At 45.5% G+C, this 18,194-nt stretch overlaps 3 protein-coding genes across 5 annotated transcripts in view; 2 read left to right on the forward strand and 1 right to left on the reverse strand.

Annotated features, from left to right (window-relative positions):
• Positions 1-90: 90 nt before the first annotated feature.
• LOC116851789 (group XIIA secretory phospholipase A2) lies at positions 91-2,529 on the forward strand. Its single transcript, XM_032831582.1, has 4 exons — positions 91-262; positions 661-999; positions 1,413-1,480; positions 2,005-2,529. The coding sequence occupies exons 2-4, from the start codon at positions 765-767 to the stop codon at positions 2,329-2,331; spliced, it is 630 nt and encodes a 209-aa protein (XP_032687473.1). The 5' UTR covers positions 91-262; positions 661-764; the 3' UTR covers positions 2,332-2,529.
• Positions 2,530-2,706: 177 nt separating this feature from the next.
• LOC116851790 lies at positions 2,707-4,694 on the forward strand. The gene is made up of 3 exons (XM_032831583.1): positions 2,707-3,471; positions 3,809-4,117; positions 4,555-4,694. Exons 1-3 carry the CDS (start codon positions 3,404-3,406, stop codon positions 4,562-4,564), a joined length of 387 nt encoding a protein of 128 aa, XP_032687474.1. The 5' UTR covers positions 2,707-3,403; the 3' UTR covers positions 4,565-4,694.
• Positions 4,695-5,215: 521 nt separating this feature from the next.
• LOC116851785 (histone acetyltransferase KAT6B-like) overlaps positions 5,216-18,194 on the reverse strand; it is a 25,097-nt gene continuing 12,118 nt past the window's right edge. For 2 of the 3 annotated variants that reach the window (XM_032831566.1, XM_032831567.1), the window contains 4 exons: positions 17,117-17,577; positions 15,152-16,749; positions 12,601-12,983; positions 5,216-12,100 (listed from right to left, as the gene is read on the reverse strand). In XM_032831566.1, the coding sequence (XP_032687457.1) occupies positions 7,499-12,100; positions 12,601-12,983; positions 15,152-16,749; positions 17,117-17,577 (7,044 nt within the window). In that variant the 3' untranslated portion in view covers positions 5,216-7,498. The remainder of the gene's footprint in view (positions 12,101-12,600; positions 12,984-15,151; positions 16,750-17,116; positions 17,578-18,194) is intronic. The other variant, XM_032831568.1, reaches the window with a different exon arrangement.

The following is an 18,194-nucleotide window of genomic DNA, read 5'->3' on the forward strand; positions in this document are numbered from 1 at the left end:
ATATATATATATATATATATATATATATATATATATATATATATATATATATATAAAGTTTATACTAAAAATTAATTTTTATCAAAAATATGATAAATGCGTTTTAAAGAGGAAACTGTAAGCTTTCTATTTATTTCTTCGTGAATATCATACACCAACTCGTCTACTGTAAACGATCAAAATCAGTGTTTTTGCTTCAACATTAAATAATTCTGCGAAAAAAACATACTGCAATCTACAAGGATGCAAATTAAAATAGAAGGTTTACATTTTTGTGTAATTTAAATTTCATTTTCTTATCATTTTTTGTTTCCCTTATAGAAATATCATACTAAGAATCATTGATAATTACTTATTATCCAGTATTTTTAATACTGAAAATAAGTAACTATAAGGATTAAGCAGTGCAACTCAACAAACTTCATAAAATGTTTTAGCATTTGACAAATATTGATTCATACTCTTATGACATTGCAAAAATTAATTAAACTTTATTTTTTGCTACACGTCTAAAAACTAGATACTTTAAACTATAAAATAAACCATCCGATTTGCATTATTTTTGTGGTAATTACAATCAGTTAAATTTTATGCACTTTCGAAATTGAGAGAAGTGATCCTTCATTTTTTGTACATGTATTAAGACGATTTCGTCCACAGTCCGAGCACCACGTGTCCACATATACATCTAAAAATACTTTGGCAGTACAGTGCGGGCATACGATCGCGCTGATGAGATCCGATCGATCGTCTCAGGTAGCGGAATGGACTTGTCGCGCTACCGCAAAATCATCATCTACGTGTTGACGTTTCTCGCGTACGGGTGGTCCGGCTATGGCTCCGGATTGTTGTCGAATCTGCGGGACGCCGTGTTGGCAGCGGAGACGGTTTTTCACGACTTCTTCGAGAACGCCATAACCGTAGCTAAGAAAATCAAGGACATACACGAAGTGTTTGACGCTGCGGTGGAAGAAAACTGCGTCTTCCAATGTCCTGATGGTACTGCGCGATTCCAACGTCTTGTGACTAGCTTTATCAACTCTCGCCGCGTTATCAGGTTATCACGGAGTGCTCCAATGCCTCTATTGGTTGTTTAGCGAGACTCTGCGAGCGGATTGTTTTGATTGAACTTTTTACACTTTGTCCCTTTCTCCTCTATATATTTTCTAGACCGGAATGCGGCTTTGTCATAATAAACGACGAAAGAAAGTAAGAAGGTGCATTCTAAAGAAACACATTTGTGATTAATTGTAGCCTATTACGATACAACATTGTTAGAAATCACACAGTATATCTATAATATGAATACTGCGGAGAGTTAGGTTAGGTTACGTTTCTGGCAAGTACGCGAAAATACGAAGCTGATTTTTGGTTGGACGAGGACTCAGACATGTGTTATTTCGATGTTTCAGGATCCGCGCCGAAACCAGACTGGAATCACAAACCACAAAGCAACGGATGTGGTTCTCTTGGAATCGAGGTTAGCGGATATCCAGATTAAGAAGTGCACGAATGCGTAGATCTGAAATGATGCATTTATACTTGATCTATAACGAATTTAAAATTGCTTTAAATAGTTTCGTTAAAAGATTACGTTCTAAATTCGTAAAACAAAATTTATAAACTTATTGTTTAACTAGAGGTGTATTATATTAAATTTACTGGACAGCAGATATTGATTTATACAGCCAATTGAATTCATAATTTAGCTTGTGATGTTTCTGTCAGTTTCTTTTCAAGTTTTAAAACATGCATAGATCTGCAATATTTATTATTTTATAACGAATTATTACCAATTATTATTATTAAAGTTCTTAATCCCTCACCGAATTTCTTTGGAATTCTTGATTGATGATGAATAACAATGTTATTTTTTGGGTATATTTTTTATCTCGACATACTTTGCAAAAATTTTTAGCATGTATCTTCTCGTTTCTGACGTCATAAATCAAAATGGTCGTGAAGTCAAGAATTTTACAATTGAAATATATTAAACATTTCTAGGTAAATCAAGAATACCTTCCGTTGGCCGAGATGACCAAGTGCTGCGATTTCCATGACTTTTGCTACGACACGTGCAACACCGATAAGGAAAAATGCGATCTGGAGTTTAAGAGGTGCCTCTATAAGTTCTGCGACACGTATCAGACCACCGGCGTGACGATTGTCAATACGTGCAAGGGCGCGGCAAAAGTGCTGTACACGGGGACAACCGCACTCGGTTGCAAGAGCTTCCTCGACGCCCAGAAGAAAGCTTGCTATTGTCCGGGCAAGAGTAATCATAAGAGCAAAAAACACAAGAAAGCAGCGCAGGCCGGCGGCGAATTATAACGTCACGCCTAACATAAGATAATGCGATGAATTTATTTATGAAAATATGTTGTACTGATATAACTATTCTAAGCATTATTTAAGAATTTAATGTCAATTGCGGATGACAAACTTCGTGCGAAAATGGGGTCGATATATCCCCAGCATGTTGTAGAAATTTTGTTACAAGTGAAGAGCAATAATATTCTTCATAATTAATTAAGATTTCTTTCTGAAAAAATCGCTAACACGTTGAATGTCGTGATGGTTTCATTTAAATAACGTATAGAGTACATTTAATACAATTAAGTGTATTTGAGAAATCATGGCTGTGTGATTAATAGAGAGGTGATGAAACAAAATAGAGGATGCAGGCGTGCCAAGTAACGACTATTTACTGTATTTTTTTGGCGAGTCAATCGTCAATTAAGAATTGCATTAATTAAGAATTGCGTCAAAGCTCCTGTATATTTATTCTATAATTTTTAACGATAATATCGTTATCGTTCAACGTCGTTGCGCAGCTATTACATTATATTTATATGACGACTCAAGCGTTAAGAAATTACAAAGCAGCCCTGCTAAGAATTTCCACTGTTGCGGAACCTTGGATTGATGACGTCAGAAACGAGAAGACACATGCCAAGAATTTTTGCGTGCTATTTTTAAATAAAGATATTTGTATGAAAGAACAGTTCAGAACGCTTGAACATATCTGTAAGATGAAAATGATATGCAAGAATTTTTGGCATGCGTTTTCTCGCAGTTTTCTGACGTCGTCAAGCCAGGATTTCGCAGTAATAGAATGCCAGGAGCCTTAAAAAATATAAGATAAGGGATATCGTATATACTGAGTATATATCGGGAAAAGATGGAAATTGTTTCGTCCGCAATAGCGCTGATATCGAAAGCGTGTTTGTCTTTTGAAAAAACAAGGGATAGTCTTTTGCAACGCGAACGTCAATATGACAACTGCCTTCGGACGAATCACTGGTTAGAACCGGTGAAAATAGTAAATTGCCAAGTGACGTTACCTCAGTCCAGATAATCGAGAACGGTTCCGTCGTAGGAAGCGGAATCTGCACAGCGAAAGATGGGAAACGCGAACTCCACGCGGCCGCCTAAGACCCAGAAAGATCGAAAGACAGAAGGCCACGGCAGGTAAGGCAATCTCTGCCTTATGACAGAGCGAGGCTCTATCAAGATGAGCAGGGAGCTGCTTCAGGTCATGATGTCGCGAGTGAGGAAAGATTCTAGTTTGATTTTCGCGCGACTTACGTCCACGTGAAAATCTCCTCAACAATTCCTCCCGAAGTGTCCCCAATTCTCGTTGATTTTTCTCAATTTTATGTGAACGAGGAATTACGCTTGCGAAGTATAAGGATTATTCGCTTCGCGACTCAAGACGCCGAGGCTCTTTTATCGTTAGCGAGGCACAGAGCGCACGAGCACAATGAAGCGCGCATAAACGTACTTTGCAGTTTTCCCTTCCACGTAGCGCAGATACCGGAAAAGGTAGACGGTCCGTGAGCGGAAACGGCAGAGCGGCGGCCGGTTCGAGTACGCGGAACTTCGGCAAGCGTGATCGCGTCGGTGCGCGAGCGACGAACCCGTTCATCATTTTCTTCCTGCAGTTGCGCAGCAAGAAGCCGAAGGAGCCGGTCACCGTGGTAGCACGGGCCGCCGGCAAGTTGTGGGGTCGCATGTCGTCCGAGCAGAGGAAGAAGTACGTGGATCTCGCGAACGAGGAGAAGAAGCGACGACAGGAACACAGGCGACGGCGAAAGCATTCGAATGCGCGCTCCAGGTAATCATCGACGAGGAAGAAATTGAAACACGAGAGCTTTGCGAACGTTCGTAATCTCCGATAAGAGGCGAATAGTAACTTCGAAGTGAGAGTGGATCAATTTGTAATTTGTTTTTGCAAACAAGGATTCTTATGTAAACGCTTTAAAAAAATATTTTGTGTTATACATGAAATATAGTATAAAAATACGAAAAGTATTACATTCAACAAAAAATAAGATGAAAGAATAAGATACATAAAGATATATGTTCAAAAGTAAAATATCTTCCATGTCCGAGATGTAAAGCAACTATTGGTACGCGGTGCAGAAATGTGGGTTCATCACATGCAAGATTTATAAGTGAAACTTGAAAACGACGATTCCGATCCACTTTTATTCCGTACCAATCCTTCGTCGTGTGCGCAGCGTTTATAGCTAATTACGTTCTTGTGTCCAGGATGAAGTAGTGGAGGCTTTTGGAGGATCGGATACAGTAAAGCGCGGACGACTCTGTGTCGACATCATGCACTACTATACATGCTGCACTTATCATCGCACTCGCTGAGACATCTGCAAATGACCAGAGCTCAGTTATCATTTTTGATTTCTTTTTTATTTGTTAGTAGTTTTTTTTAGATCTATGTACAATAAATATCAATGTATTTTTACACTATTACTTATCTCATCATTCAATTACCCTAAACTAGGCGATCCGCCCTTATTTCTCTTTCGCCCTTTTCGTCTGAAAAAATTAAATCCGTAACGCGTACCATAAATATATTATTTTTTTTTGTTGTTGTTCTCGTGACCGTTCCGCGAAGCGTCGCCCACGACGGGAGGGGAAATTACGCATTCCGAGGAATATACATTCGCGAGGGTAACGCGTGGGAGGGGGTACGGCGCGTGGTTGACGTTACCCGTTTTCATTCTTCTTCGTCGCGCGAGAGTTTTTCATTTTTTTTCTTTTTTCACATTTTTAAAGAGCTGTGCTCTCGCGTCACTTCGATACAAAAAATAATTTCGGCGCGAGTCCTCGCGACGCTTCGCCGGAAGAGTCAAATTGCGCGCTCCGTTACTCTTACCGAAAAACTATAGAGCTACCCTCTCGCGATACTAGATAATAAAAACATACGCGTACGTATGATAATGAGATAACGAATGAACGTTCAGCGATATTCGACAAATAAAATATAATCGGTGTGTGAATACGACACGATCTCGTATGTAAACGCAATGTATTGTAATGAATGAATGAATAAATGAATGAGTGAACGAATGAATGAGTGAATGAATGAATGTACGTATGCAATGTAATGTATGTATGTATGTATACATGCAAGCACGTATGTGTCTTGCACGAGCACTACCCCGTCACTTGTGACAGCGGGAGCAGTAGTAGTAATTATTGATTAATCGATCGATTGGTCAATCAATTAATAGAGTAGCAAATAATAGTATTAACAATTGATAAAAATCAGATGAACAGCGATGCTTCTTCTGTCGGGACCGGCGGTTTCAAACGCGACAACGCCAGCGACAATTAATTGATTTTTCTTTTTCCTTCAATAATACAATGAGGATTACCATAGCGATAAGTAGCTACTTTCTTTTTTTTTCCTTTTACGTTTATAATACAATAAAGTACAGAGTGCCTCGAAGAAAACTTAAACAACAATGTTCAACAATCGATAATATCAAACAGAATTATTCGTAAATATATTTATATATATTTATATATATATAAATACACAAAACGTAACATGTAGTCTCGCGAAGGAATGCCCTACTAAAAAATAGGTATCCGCACATTTGTTTTTCTTTTTTTTTTTCCGTTCATATCGTTCATTCGTGAAGTGGCGGAGAGGGGAACGCGATACCTTGGCCGATCGTTAGCTAATCCGCCCGAGGTAACGTTTGTATTCTTATTCGCCTTTTCTCTTGAAACGCACAAGTAAAAAACCCATGCTTGTGGAGAAGTTATCGATCGATTAAATTGTATTACGATTAAATTGTACCTTGTGTGCAATCTTCGTCGACAAGTTAAGAATCCGTTTAATACGAGCCCTTAATCGAGCACGGAGGAGAGAAAAAATGTATCTATACTCCCATCACTATCGACGGTATGGAGGGTATGATATTTACTTTTCTTCTCTCTTTCTTCAGCGCTTTAGGGAACATTGTCCCAGAATGCGCTGAATAGATGTGTCACGCTTTCTCTTTCTTTCCATCCTTCTTCCTTTCTCTACTTTCTCTTACCTCGCTCCGTTTCTTTGAAAGTGAGCGTGCAATTGAGATACATACTAAAAAATATCGCGGAGGAAAAGAGCAGAAGAACGTACGACTCTTAATTCGCAAATCCCTATACTCTATTGCTAGCAAGCGTCGGGCAAGACGTATTTACGAATGACGAGTTTGAAGAATTAGGAATTGTTAGTAAAGAGACAGAATGTGCTCCGTTTGAAGTTCTTGTCATGCCAATTTCACGTTCGATATAACGGAAGAATATAACGACACTCTTACGAATGACATTACACGATTTTGCGTGCGTACATTAATGAGATATGCAAGTCTATTTGAATATCTTTACTGCGATTTATATGGATATAGAGAGAACAACTTCGATTGACTTCTTTTTCTACGCATCGTCGTATTGAAACCAGTGCTTGAAGCGTCTACAGTGGCTACGTTTTCATGGCACTTCTCAGGAGAGACACCTTGAATCCAATAATCGAGATTTAATTGACACATCAAATCGCGTGGTAATACTATTTCAGAATGAAGTATTAAACATTAATAGTATCAACGATCGCAATTGCTAATACTATTCTTACAACGATACCAATCACATTCTCCAAATCGTCCCTCGTTATTCGCAAATACATGCAGCCCAGCACTGATTATCCGCGCGTTGCTCGGTTCATCGCTCGCGAATGCGGCCTACCGATCGCGAAGCGACCTTGTCAGAGAGAGAGAGCACCTTCGTATCTCGGAGATTCCGCAGAGGGGAGCCTCTGACCCGAGAAGGATAACTTGCTGTGGTGAAAGCCAGCTGTGGTGTGATGTAGTAGAAGAAAGTCGAAAAGCATTCTCTTCACGGACAGAGCGGGCAGCCGACAGCAGCTGATGGAAGCAACGAAGTAGTAGTTGGAGGAAGTACGAGCGTAGTCCAGCGTCGCGCTCACCATATGTGTGACCAAACGCGTGATAGGAGGTCAGGCGTGGAGCATCGTCGCCATAGGTCGTGCAAAAGAGAGCGTTAACTCGTCGTCGCGTAAGGCGTTACATACGTTGACTCGCTCACTCGCTCACTGCTGTTCACTGGCCAGAAGAAATCCAGCAGCGGGCTGTTCCACACGAGGAAGCTAGAGATCCACGAGACTTCACTTCGCGTGATGAGCGACTTAACGCGGCCTCATGGTGCTGTTCAGCGGTTGCATGAGACCACCGTTAATGTATCCGTGATACGTGGTGTAGACTGCCGCCGGGTTCTGCTGATGCGGGTCCTGCGGGTACGGCGCGGGCACGTTCACCACGCCAACTGGCAGTTGACTCGCTTGGTTCATAAAGCCGCCTAGCTGCGCCGCTTGGTTCATGTAGCCGGTGGCCGGCTGCGCCACTCGGTAACCGTACTGCGCGGCCGCCATGAGATTCGTATTGAGGGCGACGTTCGGACTGACGCGGGACGCGGCGCTCTGCATCTGCGGACAAGCGCTACCCGGGTCAAGGCTCTGTCGATAGAGACTCTCGCTGGGATATTGCGTGAGCGACGGCATGTTCGCCGCGTTTGCCGACGACCTGGAAGTGGAGCGGCTGGGTGGGCCAGGTGTACCAGGTGGCACGGTATTGACGTTGTAGTAGTTCTTGGGATAGCCCAACGGCACCTGCGGCGGCGTCGGTAGCTGCCGCGACGTCTGCGGCGGCGTCATGGTATGCGGGATCGGCGGTGGCGGCGTGAGGTTCATCGCGGGCGATGGTGTTGGCGGTATCATCTCCAGACCGTTAGTGAGCTGCTGCAGTTTTGCGAGGCTGCACGAATTGGTGGTCTGATGATTGCTGGAGGCCGATAGTGACGGTGGCGCTGGTGTGTGCGAGTGCGGCGGCATTGCGCTGGTCTGTATGTAGAAATTCGTGGCAGTGGTGCAGGGCGTAGGCGCGCCCGAGCGACCACTGCGATGCTGGATCACGTAGGTGTTCTGTGCAGGAAAGCCCTGCGAACCTGCCACCGCCATGTAATTACCCTGCGAGATCACCGCCATGTTGTGCGAATGCGCGGCGTGCGCGGCCGCGGCGGCGGTGTGCGAGTGAGGGTGAGGCGGCATCGGCGGCACGCTCATCGACGATGACGGTGACTGCTGATACTGTGGCGGCACCGCGTGTGTGCTGGTATGCGCCACGGTACTATTGCTGTGACCGCCACTGCCCTGCGACGTGTGTTGGGAGGTTTGTGTATGAGGTGTCGCCGGTGGAGTAGCGCGATGTGACGACCTGCTGCTGCTGCTGCTGCTGCTGCTCTGCTGCGTCGACCTGGACCTGTGAGTCGTCTGCGAACCGCTCGCTCTCTTGCTGTGTGACTGCGATTGTTGCGGTGGCTGCGACGGCTGTTGCTGATGCGCCGACTGCTGCTGCGACTGTTGCTGCTGAGATTGCGCCTGCTGTTGAGACTGACTGTGCGCCATACTTTGATTCTGTGCTTGCTGTGCCGCCAACGACAACTGCATCGGCTGCGGCGTGTGCGCCTGGGGCAAAGGCTGCGGCGTGTGACTCTGTGGCATTGGCTGCGGGCTCTGAGTCTGTATACTTTGCGGCGTATGCGATTGCGGTGGCAACGGCTGCGGCGTATGACTCTGCGGCAACGGCTGCGGACTCTGAGTCGGTATACTCTGCGGAGTGTGCGACTGCGGGGTGCGCGGTTGCTGGAGGGACTGTGGCTGTGGATGCATCGGGTGGATGCCTACATGAGCAGGCGGCGTATGCTGTGGCATCGAGCAGTCGGTATACTGTACCTGCTGCTGCTGCTGCTGCTGCTGCTGCTGCTGTTGCTGCTGTTGTTGTTGTTGTGGAGGTATATTCACCGGCATCGGCGACGACGACGACGATGACGACGACGTTACTGGTGCAGTGATCTGCATGGGCACCGTCATCGGTACACTAACCGCCGGCGGAATAGACGGCAATGCACTGGGTGGTCGTTCCACGCTGTTCTGCGACGCGAGATCACTAGCTATGGAAGTAGGCGACTCCAGACCTAATTGGCTGACGTCAAGATCGCATTGGCCGTAATGCAGCGAGTGTACGGAATTGGTGGTAGAGTCTGGTGTGTACACTCCCATAGACGGCAGATCCGGCTGCGACGGTGGCGTTCGTTTCACCGAGCCTGGATTATCCAAGTGCGGCGTCGTCTTACCGCTTTCGGGTGAATGCTGCTTCAACTCCTCCGTCTGAGTTTGCAACTGCAGTGTAGTATCCTGCTGCTCCAATGTCACGGGTAACGCCTTCTCTTGCGGCGTTAGAGGCTCGACTTCAGTGTTGTTCACCGCCGTATTATTGGCGAGCGTGCACGTATTTCGTTTCTCCGTCACGGGAGACGCCACCGGTCTCGGTCGCGTCAAGTCAACCTTCGCATCCTTCGGCGTCTCGCAGACCAATTCCTCTTTAGGATCGTCTTTCTTCGGCAGACTGACAGTCTCCGATTTGTCGACTTCCTCCTCTTTTGGTGAAGCAACTTCAGGTACTGTTTTCGATGTCTCCGGACTGCGAACAGGCTTCTCAGTCTCGGAGTCCTTATCACATTCGTTTAAAGTTTCAGTCTGATCGTCGTCGACCGGTAGACTCGTCACCGCCGCGTCTGTTTTCTGCGATGAGCTCTCGTTCTCTTTCTTCGTCTCATGCGACTTATCGTCCGCTGCTTTCTCGTCCTCCTCAATGATCTTCTTCACAGGCTTCTCCGCGACAGGCGACGATGGCTGCTGCTGCTGCTGTTGGCTGGTTACAGGTTTAGACATCGGCGCGGGTATTTCCTCCTCTTCGCCTTCGTCCTCGTCACCACCTTCGTATTCCCCAGGACTCGCGGAAACTACTTCCGTTTCTATAGTAACAGTCGATCCGTTGTTCTCCTCGGCGTTCTCACTCTTGTTATCTCCATTACTGGTTGCTGCCGAGTGCTTCGATGGTAAATCCGATACGGACGGTTGCTTGGTACGAACGGAACCGTTTTTCACGGCAGTTTCTGCAGGTGGTGGAGATAATGAGGGAGGTGGTATCACAGGACTCTCGGCTCTGTTCTTCGTAGGAGTTTCCGGCGTCAATTGCGGCATCTTCCGAGTTTCCGTTGTCGTCACCGTTGTTGTCGTCGTCGTTGCCGTTGTTGTCGTCGTCGTAGTCGTCGCCGTCGAATTCGGAGTCGTTGTTGTCGCTACCGTTGCTTTGGCCCTACCCCGTCTCGATAGCGACGAGTTCTTCGCAGAATCTCGCGCCTCTTCCTTACTGCCGTTACACTGCGTCTCCTCCGGCACTTTTTTATCTTTCGCCTGCTTCGCCTGCATATACTTAGTCTGCCTGCTAGTTACCTTCAACAAGATATCGTCCACTTTACACTGTTTCTTCGACGCGGATTTCTGAGACACCGGAGTCTGATCTCGTCGACTCGTGGATTCCAACTTGTGAGATGCTTTTTCCGCTGCCGTTTCCTTCGAGGACTCACTTTCCTTCGTTTTATCCTTGTCCTTTGTCTTCTCCTTCTCTTTGTCGCGTTCCCGCTCAGCCTCCCGATCGCGCTCCTTATCTCTCTCCCTCAGAGATTCTCGCGTCCTCTTTCTGACATTGGTCGTCTCTTCCTTCTCTGCGACTTCAGTCTTATCGGAATGTTTTCGTTTTCTCAACGGCGTCGTGATGGACGACTCAGCTAAGTATGTCTTAGGCGGTCTGATCCTTCTTTTCGACATCGTCATTATATGCGTTTTCGGTGTACTCGTCGGAGTCGTATTTTTTGCCGAACTGACCGCGCGAGAATTTCTCGGCGTAGACGATGTGCCGCTTTTGGCATCCGCTTCTGCATCTTTTCGATTCTCCGCGCTTTCGTCCTTACTACGGCTCTCCTTCGTAGATTCCCTCGACTCCTTCGACGCTTTAGTTTCCCTCGAGTCTTTAGCATCCTTCTCTTCTTTGGCCGTGTCTTTTTGAGGTGCAGTCTTCTGCGGAGTCTTCGGTTTCAAGGACGATTTTCTCTGACTCATTCTCCTTCCTTTGGGCTTCTTTTTTATCTTAACTTTCTGTATCTTCTCAACAACCGCCGCCGCGGGCTTAGGCTCTACCGCAGGAGACACTTCTGAATTAGTGTCGCCGCTTTCCTCTTGACTTTGATACGGATTAGGTATCTGCGTGAGCAACGGTATCCATCTGAGACAGTCGGGATCCAGTTTGATACGGGAACTCCTTCGTACTTTCGTCATGTGAGCGTCCACCTTATCCCAATCGACTACCACAGCCATTTTATAGTTCCCCTCTTCACCTGACAACTGTACCGACCTGATGAACCCTAGTAGTTGCATCGCAGTGGCGATATCGTGCGCTGATACACCGGTCTCCTTCGTGATATCGTCGAGTTTAATGCCATTGATATTCCGATGCGAGTCCAGATACTCGAGCACCACGCTTTTCCAGAAGGAATGATACGACACACGACCGAGATCCGAGAGTGGTTTTTCCGGCGTACCCGGAATGCCTTCGACCTTCGATAACAGGTAACTGAACTCTATGAGAAACCTGCCATAGCCTTGCCTCTGATACTGCGGCAGCGTCATGATGCAAGAGACGTTGTACCTCTGAGCTGGACAGTGTTTCTCTTTGCTGAAATATCCTATTAAGTGGCAACCGTACTTGTCGTTCTTGGTCACTGCGTAAAACAGAAACGGCTCTACGTCGTAATAAAGCGTCTTGTGATCCAGGAACAGCTTCGCCAGTAGACATAGGTTCTGACAATATATCTTGTTCACGTTACCGTCGATCTGCAACACGTGGAGAGTATGTTTCCTCCTCAGTTATCACAAATTGAGTGTATGTAACGTAAAAAAGAAAACGTTGACAAGACTATGAGATGTTATTTTCAATATGTCAACATTATTAGTCCTTTTAATATTATCATATTTAATATACAAAACATTTCGTCGTATTGAATCTTCCTGTAAGGTTAATATTACAAAAATGTATTAAATTAATAAAAATTTATTGATATTATAAATAAAATTGATTAATAAAAAAATCGATATTATAATATTATGATAAGATCAAAAAGATTAGAACTAATGTGTAACATTTGATATATTAAAAATAATATTAAAAACTTTCCCTTGATGAGATTATAAATAATAATTTGCTCGCAACAATTAATTTAAATGGCTCTAATGAGTCTTTGACGCTTCTCATGAATTATTTTAAGAACTTTGAAATAATTGTGAAAGAAAAGAAAATAATCTTGAAAGAAAAGTGATACGTATGACGCACGTACCTCGAATACGGACAATCCGTTACACCTGTAGATTTCGGTAGCAGGAGGATGCCTCCATTGACATTTATCCATATGCCTGTCAAGCACCGCTCGGCTTTTCGTGTACTTGAGACAAAACTCGCAAAAGAACAGTTTAGGTAGTCGCGCGTACTCCTGAGGGAACGGACTCGAGTACCAAGTCTCGACCTCGTAACGGCCGAATACGATCGCTGCAGGATTCCGTACTGTGCTACTGGACACGTTGCTGGCCGTCGAGTTAACCCACAAGTTATTCTCGTCGCTGCTGACGGTTAATCGGGCCGCTTTGTCGCGCGCATCCCTGAAGAGATCCACGTCCTTCGGCGTGACGCCCGGTGGCAAAGACTGCGGGACGACGGGCTCGTCTGTAAGAAGGAAAAAGGTTTATGAACATCCACGAATCGAATCGACGTTCTAACGCAACAATTCGTTTCTCTCTTCGTGGTAGAAATCAATTTTACATATTTATCATCACTGATATTAAATAAATCACATCTCTGCGTACGACGTTACCTTTAACTGCTTACAATTTGTTGTATGAGAAAAACATAGGAGAAAAGTGTCTCATGTAAAAGAAATCTGATGGACGAACTCGTAAATAATGAGAAAAATGTCAGGAATGATTCGCCGTCAAACTCGGCATCGAACGTGGAGCGTTCAGTTGCGCGCGCACTTCGGAAAAGAGAAAAAAAAGAGAACAAAAGAGACGTTAACTCTAAAGTACGTTAAAGTACGTGTCGACGTACTGCGACAAAAGACAAGGGCATAAACGATGTGCATTACGTTGGTGGTGTAACTCGCACTAGATACGAGATGCATTACACAAAAAGCGAGGATAATTTCATTATCACCCATGACTCAGGTACGTGAATACGCGACCTGGACGATTTAGTAGCCATCATATTTTAGATTAACGGCGGGGAAGTAGCCATGTCCTATTTGTGGGAACCGACTGGTCAAAAGTGGATCTATATTAAACCATAGGAAGCGAAATTAAATCGATCGGCTTGGCGTGGTGACAGTAGCAATCCCACGTGATAATAACGTCAAAGAAAAAAAAAATTATAATAGAAAAAAAAATGCGGTCAATAACTCGATCGCTGTTAATAATGTGAGTAGTATTCCAAAGCAAAGCTGTGGGTTAGGTTTATGGGATGTGTTGGCAGAGTATCAAAGTTGGCTCTTCGTCGGCAGGGACTTCTCTTTCGTGAAGAAGGGGTGAAGGGGGGGTGGTGTTATACAACAATGCCTGCTAAATGTCAGCAGCAGCAGGTAGGCTCCAGTTGTGAATGGTACAAGGGGACGGCTGAGTGAGATAAGTCACCCATAGTGCCGTATTTCTCGTCAGCGCCTGGAAATACTCGTTGTAGTCGTCTCTCATTTTTACAGACTGAGGGGAGAGAAGAGTTGAAGAAACGACTCGTCAATCTGAACTCGCGTTCGATCGAATATCGTTACGCGACAATAAGCGCGCGATATGCTCGGCGCGTATCATCTTCTCTCGCGCGCAATCTCGATCGAGATAAAATTCCGGCCGTTTTTCTTTGGTAAGTGGAGCATTTTGATCTGCAAGAATGCAACGAGAGCGCCCGTCTGACTCTCACCGCTCGAATGCCGCGGAAATCGCACTGGACAAGTCGATTCGCTCGAAATGCAAGAAAAAGAAAGAAATGATGCCAATGTACAAGATGAGAGATTGAAATAAAAGTTGTGCGAATATGGCATGTATGTACAATGGCACGGTGCATTTGCAAATGCAACTATGGTAGCTGTGTGTCCTGTACAAGTAACCTGGCAAAAACCACGGTGTTGTTTGATTGCAAAACGTAAGGTGATCGGCTCCAAAGTAACGAATATAGAATGAAGAGGCTTCTCTACGTGTGAGAGGACGTGTCTCTTCAGAACTCGTCAATAATTTTTCTCGACTCGACGGCCGTCTCCCAAATGTATTTAGCGTGGATTAAAGGAAACAAAATGCCAGAGCCAAGTAATAACATGATTAACAACATGCAATAACCACAGTATTCACAGTGTAAAACAAATGAAAATAACTTGCTTCATTCTCATTAACTGCCGCGCATTATGCGCATACATTATAATCGCTAATCGCCTCCCACATCCCCATGTATAATTTCTTGCGATTGCGTATTGTCAAATATATTGTCACAATGTATTATCATTGATTTTACACTATGTAGCAGATAAACGTCTTGTCAAGGAACCTGATTGTTCGTGATTTCATTAATTGCACTTGTTGTCGTATCAGCCGCAATGAAATAACCAATAAATATTCGCAAGAGTAATCAGTAAGCTTCTACAAACGATTTCTCGGTATCAAGCGGAACAATCACGTTAACTTGGAAGATGTTATATGGTCATCAGACATACGTGTACACACACATCATACCACACACCACACCGCCAACACATCCACGTGGTTGTGAGCGAGGATTAGATTAGAAGGAAATCTTCTTTGCGACTTTGGGTGCATCATCGAGGTTAGGACTTGTGAACGGGTGGGGTAGACTCTTACCCTTCCTGGTGGAGCAGGGTGTCGCGCGGGGTGTCGTGGTGGTGTTGGTGGTGGTGGCGCTAGTATAGGTTCGTGGATTGGACTTTGGATTGGGACTTGATTTGACGGAATCGGAACTGAGGCCGGATTTCGCAACGGATGCGGGCACAGGGTGGCGTGTCTGACTTGTGTCCGCAGCTGTATGCTTCTTTCGCGACTGCTGCTGCTGCTGCTGCTGCTGCTGTTGCTCGTGTCTCGACGATGAGGATGACGGTGACGAGGGAGCCGCTGTCGCGGCGCATTTAATGAGCGACGATGCGTCATCTTTCATCAACTTTCTCCTCTCATGCTCGTGCCTCTTACTGTTCACCGCGGTCTTCACCAGATTCGAGGGAGTCATTTTCGGTACTTTTTCATTCAGTGAGGAGTACAGGCTCTCGTCAGAAGGAACGAAGATACCGGGTTTCGGTACTCTCGACGTAGTCTCGACGACTTCGGTCTTTTTCCGTTCTTTCGACTTACTAGGCGAATCGTCCGGCTTGTTTCGCTGGTTATTACCAGTCCGAGAGGAAACTCGATTAGTTTTCGCCTCGGTATCTTCGGCGTTAGGCCTTTTCCTCCTATCCGGCGCGTAATTCGGCGCCGGCACACCCGCCGATCTCGCTCTGCTAGGTGCTGAAAAAAAGTGACTCAAACCGTCGAAGAGGCTTCTCAACTGACCACTCCCAGGTTTCACTTTGTTATCGGCGCTCACGAGTGCGACGCTTGGTGATTGCACGGCGGTATTGCATTTCAGTTGTTTCTTTTTACTGTCTGGCGTATTGACGGCTGCGGGCTGTATATGCAAGCCGAAAGTTGGCGTGTCGCTCACGTCAAGCTTGGGTAATGAAGCGCCGAAGGTGTTGGTGATATTGCTGAAGAAAGGCGACTCTACGTTCAGTTTGGCAGCGGCAGCAGCGAAGCCCCACGGCTTGTCCTCGCTGAGATCGCAGGCGAACGGCACTTTCGTCTTAGGAGACTCGATTCTATCGTGTTGCGCTTCGTCCGACGATGAACAAGTATCGCCGCTGCTCTCACTCGAGCTATTGCCCTCCTCATCGTCGTCCTCGTCGTCGTCGTCGTCGTCGTCGTCGTCGTCGTCGTCGTCGTCGTCGTCGTCGTCGTCGTCGCTACTATCACTGCCTTCCGAGCTCTCACTGCTGTTATCAGCCTCACTACTGCTGCTGCCTTCGCCGGCACTGCTGCTGCTAGACACTCGCGACATTCCAAGCTTTTTCGGATCCGCAGTACCCCGAGTCGACCTAGCGCTAACGTTCCGCGAGGGTCTCGATTTATCACCGCCCCCCACCCGCTTCAATTTACTGTGTTCAGCGTTAAATGCGCTCAATCTAAAGAACTTTTGCTTCTCTTTGGAGATCCTGTCGTTCTTTTCCTCGAGTAGCCTACCCTGGCCTGCGAGTGGGGTGGGGGGTTGTGGTAAAGGAGAGGAAATCAAAGGTGGTTGACGAGGGGAGACAACACCCGCATTACCGTCCGAGCTGCTGTCCACCTGAGCCACACACGCACTGCCTTTCTTGACCGGATACGTACTCGCCATGTATTCTCTGGATACCATTGATCTGTAAAAGAAAACATCACCGCAACATACGTTAGTTTATCCAGTTCATTATCCGAAGTGCAAAATCGTCGTGTGATTGCAGTTATTGACACAAACATGCATTATTACTTAGTTGATTCGGAATATACATTTTACTTGCAAGTATATTTCATGTTCACAAGCAACACATGTTCAGCATTTATAAGAAAGGATTTTTTAGTCAACTTAATGTTCAGCATTTATAAGAAAGGATTTTTTAGTCAACTTAATGTTTGAGACCCGACTTATTCATTACGTTAGAACATGCACAATGAGTTCTACTATATTCTAATGTTAGAACGTTTCCTCATCGAGTACATCACATGACATGCGTACGCTCTTACACTTACTTTCGATTCTCCCGCAATTTCAGCCTCTTCCTCGCGCTGTTTGTCGTGTCGTCGTCGGCTGAATCCTGCGCTCTGTTCTTCTTACCGTCGTCTTTGCCAACCGGTGTGTGCGCTGTTAAACAGTGCCGACATCTCCAGGGTGCCCGGTTTTTCTTGTCAAGGCTGGGGTCCAGACAGCTAGGATGGTAACACTTGACGCAGCCGGCGCACTTGACCAAATAATTCTGCGACTCCCGCTCCAGCTGACAACCGGAGCAAGTTGGCGAGCAATCGTCGCAGGACCAGATTATCCCCCGTTCGACAAGCACCGAGAGTTCGGGCGGCGCGCACGAATTGTGCAGGGCGGCACCGCAGATGCTACACCTGCTCAACTTCTCGTTGGAGTTGCGCTTGGTGGTGTTGTTGTTGCCGGCCATCGTAGCGCCAAGGCACTCCCGACAGATCGGCAGCGGTGCCGGTAGCTGCGGAAAATAAGCAGAAAACGACGTCCAATTAAGTATCCCTCTTTAACCTGCATGCAAGAGGAAGTAATATAGCGTAATATAATATAGTATCATGTGAAATCTATTATTAGAATAATATAATTTAAACATAGAAAATTTATAGCACTCGATGTAAAATAATATTTATAGTGTGGAACTAACAAAAAATGATAAAATAAGATTGACGTCCGGCACAGGTAGGCAATCTTCTCTTTATCTCTTCATCTTAAGAATACTATAAAATTACAAAGTAGACTACAGCGTAAAACGAGCCTTAACGCCGGCTGTGTCGATTTCTGTGTATCAGTCATTCGATACCATCTACTGTTGTTATGTATCGCGTGATACAAAAGGCGAACGAATCCTGGCGCAGAACGTAATTATTCATTTCGGCGGCGCGGTAACGCAGGAACGCCGGGTTAGGTGCGGTGCTGCACTTATACACACCAGAGGGGTGCATGTTATTAAGAGAGTGCGGGTGGGAACGTCAACGACGCCAACAACGGTAACACTAATTCCGACGAAACGTTGCCTCAACAGAACAATAAGGCAGCGTGGAAATTGCCCAAATGAAAATTTAATATCGCGTGTATATA

This window comes from Odontomachus brunneus, unplaced genomic scaffold, assembly GCF_010583005.1.
Source record: "Odontomachus brunneus isolate Ranch 3 - 2012 unplaced genomic scaffold, Obru_v1 Obru_scaffold_191, whole genome shotgun sequence".
Taxonomy (NCBI): domain Eukaryota; kingdom Metazoa; phylum Arthropoda; class Insecta; order Hymenoptera; family Formicidae; genus Odontomachus; species Odontomachus brunneus.